Source organism: Cavenderia fasciculata (assembly GCF_000203815.1).
Source record: "Cavenderia fasciculata unplaced genomic scaffold Scf_Dfasci-G-b-205a01.r1-3, whole genome shotgun sequence".
Classification (NCBI taxonomy): Eukaryota; Evosea; class Eumycetozoa; order Acytosteliales; family Cavenderiaceae; genus Cavenderia; species Cavenderia fasciculata.
The window spans coordinates 2,225,980-2,239,207 of NW_004457737.1; the positions used below are offsets into that span (position 1 = coordinate 2,225,980).

At 32.1% G+C, this 13,228-nt stretch overlaps 7 protein-coding genes across 7 annotated transcripts; 4 read left to right on the forward strand and 3 right to left on the reverse strand.

Annotated features, from left to right (window-relative positions):
- Positions 1 to 257: 257 nt before the first annotated feature.
- On the forward strand, positions 258 to 3,734 carry DFA_03578 (uncharacterized protein; the record flags this gene model as incomplete). The annotated part of the gene is made up of 2 exons (XM_004363123.1): positions 258 to 3,308; positions 3,375 to 3,734. The coding sequence occupies 2 exons, from the start codon at positions 258 to 260 to the stop codon at positions 3,732 to 3,734; spliced, it is 3,411 nt and encodes a 1,136-aa protein (XP_004363180.1).
- A 435-nt stretch (positions 3,735 to 4,169) lies between these two features.
- DFA_03579 (putative prolyl 4-hydroxylase alpha subunit) lies at positions 4,170 to 5,020 on the reverse strand (the record flags this gene model as incomplete). Its single annotated transcript, XM_004363124.1, has 2 exons — positions 4,170 to 4,572; positions 4,689 to 5,020. The coding sequence occupies 2 exons, from the start codon at positions 5,018 to 5,020 to the stop codon at positions 4,170 to 4,172; spliced, it is 735 nt and encodes a 244-aa protein (XP_004363181.1).
- Positions 5,021 to 5,590: 570 nt separating this feature from the next.
- On the forward strand, positions 5,591 to 6,729 carry DFA_03580 (uncharacterized protein; the record flags this gene model as incomplete). Its single annotated transcript, XM_004363125.1, has 4 exons — positions 5,591 to 5,626; positions 6,252 to 6,375; positions 6,483 to 6,503; positions 6,659 to 6,729. 4 exons carry the CDS (start codon positions 5,591 to 5,593, stop codon positions 6,727 to 6,729), a joined length of 252 nt encoding a protein of 83 aa, XP_004363182.1.
- A 789-nt stretch (positions 6,730 to 7,518) lies between these two features.
- On the reverse strand, positions 7,519 to 8,221 carry syn8A (syntaxin 8; the record flags this gene model as incomplete). Its single annotated transcript, XM_004363126.1, has 3 exons — positions 7,519 to 7,784; positions 7,863 to 7,999; positions 8,076 to 8,221. 3 exons carry the CDS (start codon positions 8,219 to 8,221, stop codon positions 7,519 to 7,521), a joined length of 549 nt encoding a protein of 182 aa, XP_004363183.1.
- Positions 8,222 to 8,588: 367 nt separating this feature from the next.
- On the forward strand, positions 8,589 to 10,056 carry DFA_03582 (uncharacterized protein; the record flags this gene model as incomplete). The annotated part of the gene is made up of 4 exons (XM_004363127.1): positions 8,589 to 8,601; positions 9,008 to 9,039; positions 9,128 to 9,266; positions 9,746 to 10,056. 4 exons carry the CDS (start codon positions 8,589 to 8,591, stop codon positions 10,054 to 10,056), a joined length of 495 nt encoding a protein of 164 aa, XP_004363184.1.
- Positions 10,057 to 10,396: 340 nt separating this feature from the next.
- On the reverse strand, positions 10,397 to 11,395 carry DFA_03583 (uncharacterized protein; the record flags this gene model as incomplete). The annotated part of the gene is made up of 1 exon (XM_004363128.1): positions 10,397 to 11,395. One exon carries the CDS (start codon positions 11,393 to 11,395, stop codon positions 10,397 to 10,399), a length of 999 nt encoding a protein of 332 aa, XP_004363185.1.
- Positions 11,396 to 11,668: 273 nt separating this feature from the next.
- DFA_03584 (uncharacterized protein) lies at positions 11,669 to 13,132 on the forward strand (the record flags this gene model as incomplete). The annotated part of the gene is made up of 3 exons (XM_004363129.1): positions 11,669 to 11,870; positions 11,959 to 12,570; positions 13,026 to 13,132. The coding sequence occupies 3 exons, from the start codon at positions 11,669 to 11,671 to the stop codon at positions 13,130 to 13,132; spliced, it is 921 nt and encodes a 306-aa protein (XP_004363186.1).
- Positions 13,133 to 13,228: the final 96 nt, after the last annotated feature.

Consider the following 13,228-nt stretch of genomic DNA (forward strand, 5'->3'; position numbering starts at 1 on the left):
TCCAAAGTGAAACCTGTGATAAACAAGTTGGATTAAAAGAGGTTCAACAAAACAGGATTGTTAACAATCAAAAATTAATTTTGATATTTTTGGTGTGTGTGTAGAATGTTTTTTCACTGTTCAAGTTTATTTTTACTTTCTTCTTGCAACTACAATCATACAGATACAACCGTTTATATATTTATATATATATATATTATATTTGCCTATAACATCCAAGCACAAAGAAAGAGAAGAGAAGAGAAGAGAGAACACACATGTCCGATACTAATGACGAGTTTGGAGACTTTGAAGCTACTCCCCCTCCTCCCCTTCCTCCTCTTACCTCCTCCTCTGATATCATAGATACAACTCAACAACACAAGCAAGATAATGATGATGAGTTTAACTTTGGTGACTTTACCACCACCAATAATGATAACAACAATAGTACATTCAACTCCATGTCAGTGAATAATGATGATGGTTTCTCTTCATTTCAACAAACTACATCACTAGACAGTACTCTACAACAACAACCACATCAACAAGATCTCTTTGATTTTGATGCTCCACATCCTCCTCCTATTCCATCATCCAGTTCAAACAACCTCAACAACAAAGACTCAGCCTTTGATTTTGGTGACTTTGAATCAACACCTCCTCTTCAATCTACAAACAACATTATCAACGATCAAATAAGATTCGATACATTTGAGACTTCATCTCCTCCACTCAGATCATCTTTATCACTATTAGATGATTTGGACTTTGGTGATAGCAGCAGTATTAGTAACAACAACAATACAAGTAGTTTCGGAACATCTGATGCTTTTACCTTTGATAACAAACCAACTGCAACAACAACAACAACAGCAACATCAACAACCACAGGATCAGAATCATTTGGTGACTTTGATTTTGACTATTCATCTAAAATCACCTCCTCCTCTAATCCTACGTCGGATCCATTCTATGACCTCAATAGTAATAATAATATTGAACAACAAGCCAAGCTAGCAACAGTGGAATCAGATTCATTTGACTTTGGAGTAGAAGAACCTAGAAAGATAACAGCAACACCACCAACATCATTTGCAAGTGATGCCAATAACACACAAGATGAATTTAGTTTTGAAGGAGAAACAAACAACAAAAAGGAAACTGAAGATTTTTCATTTGATGGTTTTGGATCATCAAAGGAACAACAACAACAACAACAACAACAACAACAACAACAACAACCATCGTTTGATGATTTTGGTGATTTTGGTGATGGAACAAATGATACAACAACATCCAACAACAATGACTTTGACTTTAATAGTAATAGTAATAATGATAGTTTGACAGTAAATAAGCAACTCGATGAACAACCATCGTTTGAAGATTTTTCAAATACTTCTTCCTCCTCTTTGACTCAACAACCACAAGAAGAAGAACCAAAAATAGAATTAGAGTCATTTGAAGAAGAGATCAAATCATCATCATCAACATCACCACCACAAAAGGCAACTGAACAATCATCTTTATCTGGAGATCATTTTGGTGACTTTGGAAGTTCTGATAATATTAAATTGGAGGAACCAACAACAACAACAATATCACATTTTGAGGAACCAAAGCAACAAGAACAAGAACAACCATCCTTTGAAGAATTTATTGAACAACCAACCATAAACGAGCCATCATCATCTTTGCCAATTGTAGATGATATTGAAAAGAAGGAAGAACAATCAAAATCAGAGTCAGAATCATTTACATTTGATGATGAACCAAAACAAGAACCTCCTAAAATTGAAGATGAATCATCATTTGATGATTTTGAAAATACCAATAATAATAATAATATACAACAAGATGATATACCATCATTAGAAGAAGAATTACGTGGATTCAATCAACCATCAATAATAACAGATACCATTAACAACAGCAGCAGCAGTAGTAGTAATCAACAACCAACCGAAACCGCCGAGGTTAGCTTTGATGATTTTATTAATAATAATAATAACAAAAAAGAAGAAGAAGAACAAGAAGAAAAGAATAATAATAATGTCAATTTTAATTTGGACAATAATCAAAATAACGATGTAATACTACAACAAACAAATAATAATAATAATAATAATGACTTTGATTTTCAAGAAAGTAATAAGAATAATATAGAAGAAGAAGAGGAAGAAAAAAATGTACAGGATTCATTTAATTTTGAAGAAGAAAACAAATTGTCAACACCACCTATCAATTCGGATAGTTTCGAGGATAGTCCATTACCAGTTAGAAAAATTATTAATTTTGATTTATCTTCTGGTATTCAACAACAATCACAACTACAAAAAGATTCTTCTTCATCTTCTTCTTCAACAAAAGAACAACCACAAATTGAAGAGGATGATTCATTTGAAAGTTTCTCGGAACCAATCAAATCAAGTTCTGAAATTGACATTAACCAATTTATAACAAAAAAGGAAGAAGAGGAAGAGCAAAAAGAAACAAAAGATCAAAAGCAAGTAAAGGATCATGACTATCAAGAGGAAGATTTTGAAAATGATGAAGTCAAGAGTCGACCATTGGAATTGTCACTTGATCCTCAACTTCGACACCTTTCTCACTCTCGACAGGCATCAAGAGACTTTGTACCAACCAACAATAGTATATTCCAAGAGGCAATAGACGAGGAAGACAATGACGACAAGATGTTTAACATTCCACCTCCATCGTCATCGGCTTCAAACAAGGACCAAGACCAAGACGATGATTTTGGTGACTTTGGTGATTTCAAAGATGATTCTGGTGCTGCCACTGGCAATGACCAAGACTTTGGTGATTTTGGAGACTTTAACGAAAATCAATCAACATTGAAAAGTGACAATGGCGACGGTGATGATTTTGGTGACTTTGGAGATTTTAGTGCAACAACATCAAATAATAATAATAATAACAATTTTACAAATGCAACCACTACTACATCTACACCACTTTCATTTTCCTCATCGACAGCTTTCACCTCTTCTAAAGCAACTACTGTTGAAAGTGTCAAAGATTCAATCAACAAAATACTAAACCAAAACAAAAATTGTTTCATTGTATATGAGAAAGATTCAATGGAAATAGAAAAAGAAGAAAAAGTAAAAGAAAATGAAAAAGAAAAGAAAACAACAACACTAGACACTATATTAAAATCATCGGAAATGGATCAAACCATCTATCAAAAATCTGATCAATCATCCTTCAACGCACCACCTTCACCATTTGTATTTAAAAATTCTCATATTGAGAAACAATTTATTCATTCATTACAATTAAATGAACAATCAATGGAATTGGTAAGTAATAATTAAATTAATAATAGAGCAAAAGAAAATTAAATATTAATATTATAATTAATTTAGTTGAGAAAAATAGAACAAGAAAGAATTTCACAACCATTGAAACCACTTACAAGTATTTTGACAACAGGAACTCAATCGACAGTTACTACATTGGATTTTATGGATTCTCCTGTTACTGGAATGGACTCTACAGGTAGTAGCTCTACCAGTAAAATGATAAACATTGGAACAACGGTGGAACCATCGGCACTATTGGGTGTTGACCCTGCTCCCAAACAAAGTATTTTGCCAAATTCATTAAACGATGTCATGTCTCGTATCCCAGACCTAACATTTATGTTATCCAACAAACTATCGATTCCAGTCAAAGGTTCAAAACATAACTCGAAAATAACTACTGTTCCATTAAAATTAAATTAATCAAATATCTCGCAAAAAGTAATAAAAGAATAAACACACGTGAATATTCATATTTTAAACATATAATATATAATAATAATTTAGTTGGTAAAGTTTATTATAACTGGAACAACTAAATAAATTAAACTACAAATTTGGATTGATTGAAAAAAATATTATTATTATTATGATTTGTTATTATTACTGTTGTTATTATTATTATTAAATATATATATTTGTATTTCTTTCTTCGCAATAAAATGTTAATAACATAATTGTTTTTGTGTTGTAGTAGTAGTAGTCAACAACAATAACAATAATAAAATACAAATAATCAATGATTTTTAAAAATATATATACTGGATCTCTTCTTCTTCTCTACCTTCTTCTTCTTCTTCCTCTTGTTTCTTTTGTTTGTTTGTTTCATTCTTTGTTTGTTTGTAATTTAAATTAAATTTATGGTGCAGATGATCCTGATGGAGTTGGATTTGTATTTGAAGTTGGGTTCGATGTTGTTGCTGGAGTGGTGGTAGCTGGAGGAGGTGGGCTATTCTTTTGGTTGATTAATTTAATGGCAACCCACTTTGTACCCTTGATGACTGGATCGCCTTGATGAAGAGACAATGGATCGACCTCTCCATTTGGCTTGCAATTGTAAAACAATACAGCATCACCCTTTACAGGCTTCACCTTGACACCAACCTCTGGGAATGATGTCTCTCCACCTTCCTCAACCTCTGAGAGATACATTAAAATGGTACAAACACGTTGTCCATACAATCCAATTTTCATCGCTCCATTTGTTGTCAATGGATTAAAATAATCATAATGTGCTGATGTTTCTTCACCTGGATGGTATCTAAATAAATTGAAAATAAATAAATATAATTAATTAATAACTGATAATCAATATTGTATTGGGTTTTGTCACACGTGATAATGATGAATCAATGATCGTCATAATTAGGAACATACCTAATAACTTGCATTACTTCACAATTTTCAGTTAAATTTACAAGCATTTTCATTCTTTGGAATATTTTCTTTACTACATCGTGATCTTCCTCGCCCTCTTTCATAAACAGGCCCCAACCACTACGATGGACGCCCGATGAAATTTCGTTGCATGGTCTGAGCTTGTTCTTGGATATGTCGATAAGATGTTCGCATTCAGCGGGTGACAAGAAATCTGGAACTCGGTATACTCTTGGACATTGAGACATCTCAATCAATTTTGGCAACTTTTCAGTCTCGCATTTCTCTCCACTGACAACTTCGTTGTCATCATTACTAAGTGTCATCATCATTTTCTACTTTGCTTTCTTTCCTTTTGTAAAATAAGAGGGTTATTAATAAATGTAAATGTAAAAATGAAAATGATTGTATATTGTATTGTATATATGTGTATAAGAATGAATGAATGAAATAAAGAACACGTGAATATTAATGCAAAAAAGTTGCTTTGCTTACTACTCAATCCACAAGCATCACATCATCAATATAATATTGATTTTGATCTGCACTCAATCTCATTCACATTTAAAAAAAACCAAAACAAAATAGATGGCGATTCTGTGCAAAAATAGAACCAAGTTAAGTAAAGTATGGTACAGACACATTATTACTATTACAATGAAGAGGAGGAGGAAGGAAGGAAGGAAGGAAGGAGATAGATGTAATAGAAGGAGGAACAAACTAATGAATCCATTCCTCTTTTTAGACAAGTTGACTGACTGTCAGTCCAACCAACCAAAACAAAATTTACTTACTTGTTAAATAAATAATCTATAAAGATGTGCGTTCTGTAGTAGTCCTACTTTCTAATTCTAATTCTAAAATAATAATAATTTTAATAAAATTTAATATAAATATTAATTATGAACGATGAGATTGTTTATGTTGTAGTAACTGAGGTTTGTAGTAGTAGTAGTATGTGGTTGTTGGTGTACTTACAGGTTTTGTTCTTTTTCTTTCTTATTCAATTTTGGAACTCAACAACAATTTAATAAAAAAGAAGTGTGTGGGGGTGGGATCAATCGAAGTCAACACACCAATACCACCAAAACATAAAGGATTGTTCTTTCTCTCTCTCTCTCTCTCTCAAATCTCTGCATAATAGTCTTGTATTATATATGTTCGTCTGTCGGTTCATTATAGTCTCTCTCTGTGTCTCTCTGACTTTGCTGTCTTTGAAATAGATAATAACAGACCACAGTACTATAGTCTCTTTGGTTGGTTGGATGACTATAGTCTTGAGACTCTATATAGCTATTTTTGATGTATGAAATATCAAATAGTTGTTGTTTCTACATGAAGTGAAGCAACTCTCCTTTCATTCATTTCATTGTACAACCTATTGATCCCTAATTTATCTGTATCAATCATTCTTCTTGCAAACTGCGTACTCTGTTGCTCAAGTCCAAAGAAAAAAAAATGAATTTTTTTGATTTTTCTTGTGGTGATCATTGAGTGAGCAACAGAGAATGAAAAGAGACTATTCGTATATTATATCCATTACAGTAGATTATATATATAAAGATGGCTTTCAAACAACAACCATTCGGTCAATGGGCCGCTTACCAAACTAAACACTTCTGGCCATTCATGGTCGGTGCTCTCGTATGGGGTGCTCTCATCACCAAGGTACACATTGGTATCACTGGTACGTAGTTTATCTCTCTCTCTTAACATAACATCATCTTGATGTATACTACAAATATATTAACTGTTTCACTACTACTACTATTACATCTTTATCAATATATACAGATAAGAACAGAGCTGAATCAGGTAAATAACAGATAAGAACAAGAATTATGCATATGATTGATGAAATGCGAAAAGAATCGATATTGAAAAAGAGAAGATAGAATAAGAAAGAATAATTATTGACACATTTATCTTCATATCTATCTATTATATATCTCTATCTATCTATCTATTAGCCTACTATGAAAAGACTCAAAGACTTACTCACCCAGAGAAGTTCCAAGGTCACGGTCACGGTCACCACTAAACTTGGTAGATTTCATATTCCATTCATATAAATATCATGTTTGCTGAGAAACGACAAACAACAACAGTATTATTAGTAATGCACCGATTAATCAAGCAATACAATATGATAATATCAAAGCAAGCTGGTATTTAATAGAACTAATAAACAGTGTATCAAAAAATTATATATCAAAACAATCAGCAACAATATTAGTCAGTAATAACAATGTGGATAAATAACATCGACAGAAGAAAGAAAGAAAGACATGGAATTTACAAAAGAAAAATGTTTAATCTAAAAAGTTAAATTGATAATGAATATATATATGAACATCAACCAAAAGAGGAGAAGACAAGATCACGACATTGCCATCATGTGATACTCTCTCTTTTGTTTCATATGATATTTTCAATCAACTCTTCCTTTTTAGATAAGAAAATTTATGTATATGTGTATCTGTACGTCTTTTTTTTGAAAAGGGTGCCTTGTTTTATCTATCTCTTTTCATCCAATCCATGAATCCAATTTAAAATGGTTATTATTATTTGTTGTTGTTGTTGTTGTGTGCTTGTGTTATTTCATCCATTTATGTACATAATAACAATAATATTTTTAAAAGATTGGTAATATGTAATTCCCATTTGTTGTTGTTGTTGTTTGTTGTTGTTTGTTGTTGTTTGTTGTTAAATCCCTCCCCCACCTTTGATAGATAGATATTGTTACTATCCATCCAATCCATAATACACTATTATTATTCCACAACGTTCATTATATATCTACTATTATTATTATTATTATTATTATTTTTTAAACTGCCATCGCCAATACACTAACAACGATTAAAACCAAAAATAATACACAAATAATGATCCAATAGGGAGTTGTCTTTGCATCTTGAGTTAAACGAACCAAACTCTTGTTTGCATTCCTTAGTCTACCATGAGTGCTATCTACATGTGAATTCAAATCATCCAACATTATACTCTGTGATTCTGCTTCAGAGCCTATACCAATTGCCAATTCCTTTTGTCTTGTGACACTATATGATAATGAATCCAACAATTGATCTTGTTCTATAAAAAGTGAACATTATATAATGTTATGTGTTAACAAGATTTATAATATAATATCTATCACTTGAGTCGACATACCTTTCATAACTTGAGTATTTCTATCTAATATTTGATTGTTTGAATATGATGAAGACTCTTCTGTCTCTTTTACTCCCCACTTTCTATTACCATTGTTATTATTATTGTTTGTTGCACCTTCGAATAATAGAGCACTCCTTAAAGTATAGGTAATTAAGTAATTATGTAAGTATGTATAGGGTGTGTATCAATCAATGTATGTATAATACAAACTTTGCAGCATCTGATAAATAAGGTTGATTGAAATTAGGTTTATTACTATTATTGTTGTTATTGTTATTGTTATTGTATCCACTTCCACCTCCACTTCCATTTCCCCAATTATTATAATTGCCACTATTATTATTATTATTGTACATCTTGTTTGTTTGTTCTTGTTTTACTCTCTTTTCTTCTTCTTTTTTTTAAACCTATCTATCTACTATACTAGTAAACAAAAAACCAACTCTCTTATTCTTGTTTGTTGTGTGAATATATCTTTCTCTCTCTCTCTTTGTAATGAATGAATGAATGAAAAAAAAGTAATAATTAATTACCAAACACACATCCGCTCACGAGAAGTCATTTAATATTTTTTTTTTATCCTATCTCTTGAAAATTGGGGATCGTGGTCAATCGACTGTTCTGTCTGTCTAATCTCAAGGTTTAGTCACTCCTACTGCTACTCGATCCATAAAATACTTCAAAGAATTCATTGACAAGAGAATGAGAGAACAGTGACGATGGATGATACAAAGTAGTAAGTTCATGATATGATATGATATGATGATGGTTGAATGAACATTCCAAGGAATGATTTATATTGCTTATCGATATCTTATGTAGTACTAACCAACCCAACCAACCAACTTCTTCATCCAAAAAATAAATACAAATAACTTAATTTATTCAGTTATTTGTGCAAAACTAAACTAATCCAATGATTGTTCTTGAGAACTATATTTGTCGTTGGACAATGCAAGGGGGACAATAATAACAAAAGTCAATATAACGAAGTTCGCCGTTGACTTGACGGGTCAAAAAAAAAACTTGAGTCAGTTCAACTCACTTTGACCCACCAATTCTAAAAGCAAAGCTTCTTTGTTTAATTTTAGTATACTTACATCCTCCAATATATTTATATATTTATCTTATCTTTTTTTTAGATATCTTATACAGTATTACCAACATCACAATGGTATGTCTTTTATGTCAACTACAACAAATATGATCTAAACATGTTCTAACTTTATCAACTCTTCTTCTTCTTACTTCCTTGTGTATAGCAATCACGTGTCCTCCGTCAAAAGTCTGAACGTATCAACCAATTGGCTGGTAAGAAGATGGAACAAAAGAAAAAGGAAGGTGGTATCTCTTTGAATCCATATGTCCTTGGTTTCATCATCTTTGTTGTTGTTGGTTCATGTATGTATAGAAGAAGAAGAAGAAAAAGAAGAAAAAGACCTTTACCTTTTAAAGATCTTTAATACTAATCATATTGTTATTGTTATATTATAGCCATCTTATCAATCTTCAAGGGTCAATAAACAAGATTAATCAAGTAAACCAATAAGAACAAAAGAACAATATAGAGGGAAAGGGACAAACAAATAGATATCTATTGATTAGATAGATAACTAATATAACACGGAATATCAAATAATAATAACCATAAGAACAATTACAATGTTTTAAGCGTTGTAAATGTAACAAATAAATTAATGTATAAATAACTTATAATACCAAACTACATAGATATCTGATATGTGTGTCATTTTTGAAGATTCTTTCGTTTTATGCACAAGCGGATGAAAATTTGTCAAAACTTTATGATGTAGACCCTGAAACGAGATCATTGCATTTGTATTCATTTCAGTGTTATTACTTTACAAGTACTTAGATAGATCTAGAGATGAATACTATTGTAAAGCAATCAACTTCAACATTGTACAGTGCAGCTGTATCATCATCATTGGGATTCCGTTTTATTGCTGGTGCAATCAAAAAGAATCAACCGATCGTTAGAAGAACTACTTGCATCTTGTCAAACGGTGCTACCATCCCAATCTATACTTCAATGCCATACGCAGAGGTTTGGAGATCATCTATCGATAGTTATAACACTAAACCAGATCATCAATTCGACAGCAAGTCAGAGACCAAGAAAAAGAAACAAATGAAGAGAGATTCAAGATTCCAAGATTACAAAAACTAATCTAATCAAATACATACAACAAGATATATATACACACTTTTTAAATCCTACATTTGGATGCTATCATGTACATGGCATCACATTAACAAAAGATTAGATGGATAGTCATAGTTAAACATATGACTATTTGTACACTATCACAAACACGACAACGACAACGACAACGCATAAGAATATAATGAATGTACAAGGAATAAATCATTAACATTACAACAATCAATCAATCAACAAGTTGATTTGGAGAAAATGAAAAAGAAAGAACAAGATATCTTGGATAGTCATAGTATTTAAATATTTTAATAGTAATACATTTATTTATTTTTGGATTTAGATTGATCATTTAATGTATCAATTGTTTCTTTTCATTCTCTTCAATCTTTTTAATGTGTTCAAGTAAACCAGGAGTTTGAACTCTTCCAGCAAGGCGTGCAATTAAATCATTCTTTAACTTAAAGTTTGGTTGGTGAATATGGATATGTGTATGATGTGGTTTGACTGTATGGATATGTTGTTGTTGTATTTGTTGTAATAATGGTGATGATTCGGTTGTTGTGGTTGCTGTCGATGTGGTTGGTTTCATATTGATAGTATGTTCAATTGGTTGGAAATGGTGTTGTTCATATTCCATCAATGCATCACTTGCTTGGAACATTTCATTTGGGTAGACATTCAATAGTTTCTTTAGATTATTGGTACCCTTGATAGCCGTTAGATGAGAGTAGAGACGATAAATGTTATAGGCCAAAAACACATTTGGTCCAGGTAAAATGGTTGCAGCCACTGTGAATGGGATCATCAATGTATGAACGATAGACCAGAATTTATGATACGATGCACGTTGACGTACTACTACACCAGTATATTTAAATGCTCTTCTTTCACCCAAATTACTTGGGTATAATATTTTAAATAATGTCTCGGACGAAGACGATGAAGTTGACGTTGAAGTTGATTGTTGTTGTTTATCAACGATAAAATCTTCAACATTGATAGATGAGAATTGTTGAAAGATTGCTTCTTCTGGATGTATCTTTGATTCCAAGTAGATGAGTAGTTGTTTGAGACGACCTTTGACTCCGACACCTTCTGACGCTTCGTCAATCTCGCGTCTTGACTCTACAGCCTTTGCTTTGGTGTATGCGACGGCACCTTGCAACCGCTTCATCATACTTCGTTGCGACGACTCTTGTTTCTTGCTAGCTGGGTCAGTGTCATCCATAACCATGTCGGCTGCATTTGAAGACTCGACCGACAACGACGCCTTGTTTGCAATAAACTCTGCCTTTTCACTATACAATGTCCATCTTCTCTGTGATATTCTAACTAGAAATACTCTCATTCTTTATATATATATATATACAAATATAGATAGATAGATAGATAGACAAGAGGGTGTACACGAATGAATATATAAATAATATTATAGATATTTATGTTGGGAGAATGAAAAAACTTATTCTTCATGTCCCCCAAACTAACTGAACCGACCCCCACCTAAATATTTTAATATTTGTATCATACCGATTTGTATTTGTTCGTTTCGAATAGTCATCTTCATCTCATCATCTGATCCAATCGATCAATCGATCAAATTAAGCAATAATATAAAGAGATGGTCAAGAGAAAAGATAAAGATACAACAACAAAGACGACTGATGCAATTCCAACAACATCGTCGTCATCGTCGTCGACTGCTGATACAACAGCAACTACTACAAACAAGGAGAAGAATGGAGTACTAAGTGCAAAAAAGATGAGAGGGTATAAGAGAATGTTTCAGGCATTTGCCAATGATGATATAGAAACTAATCAAAGTATGATATATACAACAACAACAATACTTGAAGTTACATTGATGATGATGATGAATGACTAATTAATTCAATCTTTTGAATTAAAAAGAATTATCAGAGACATGGGACTTGTATCAGAGATATGGACAACAGGAGATTGGAGACATTAGTAACCCGTCGTTAGAATATTTAAATGAAATACAAAAAGGTGTCTCTTTTAAATTGGTCGAGAGATATAAATCAAAGTATCAAAAGAATCAAAAGGTTACGTCAACCATCGACCATAAAATGAGACAAGTGTATGACAGTGAACAACTTGTTGGTGGCGACAATAACAACAATAACACTAATCAAACAACAAACAAAAAAAGAAAATCAAGAAACGACAATGAAAGTGATGACGAAGATGAGGAAGAAGAAGAAGAAGAAGAAGTACAAAGTGATGATAGTCAAGAAGATGAAAGCGAACAAGAGTATAGGAGTAGTAGTAGTAGTAGTGATGAAGATTCATCTGATGATGATGAAGAAGATCGAAATAGTCGAAAAACAACCATATCAACAACAAATAATAATAATAATAATAATGACAACTCTCAACTCATTCCAACGATTGATGAATACGTTGAAAGGGAGAGATACAATAGATACCCATTAAGTAGAGTCAGCCTATACTCTAGAAATGTTGAAAGAAAGTGTGGTCCTGAAATATTAATGGCACTTGGTATGATCAACAAATTAATTAATCAATCACCCCTCTACCTCCTCTCCTCTCCTCCTCTACACGAACCCTGCCACCCCCTAACCCCCACAAATCGAACCGTTTCAACTTACTAATCGACCGATGTTTGTCTATTACTATTAGGTATCTTTCAACAACAATATTTAATTCAACTTATCCAATCTATCAAGCCATCAAACAATGAATGAATGAATGAACGAACGAGGAATGAACCACTTTCAAAGCGAACATCATCATCGTCATCATGTCTCCTACTAGTACTAGTCCCATTCCTCTTCTTCTTCCTAATCTAGTAAGTTTACAGTGAGGGAACATTTAACATTTCAACCAATCAGCCAACCATTATATATATATATATATCTCTATATCTAGAGTTGTTCATCAGCTATATAGATTCCCTTTCCGGAAATTGTGTGTTTATATTATTATCCTAATAGTTGGACACAAAAAGTTTTATCAGAGCAGCAGATGGAAAAAACGAGAAGCTATGAAAAGAAAAGAAGAGGGAGAGGAAGAAACCAAGAAGAAGAGGAAATACTTATAAATTTAAATCAATCAATCATCTCGTTGAAAACAACAATTTTGTTATAATAATAATAATAATAATAGTTAATATATTAGATATGATTATTATGGATAT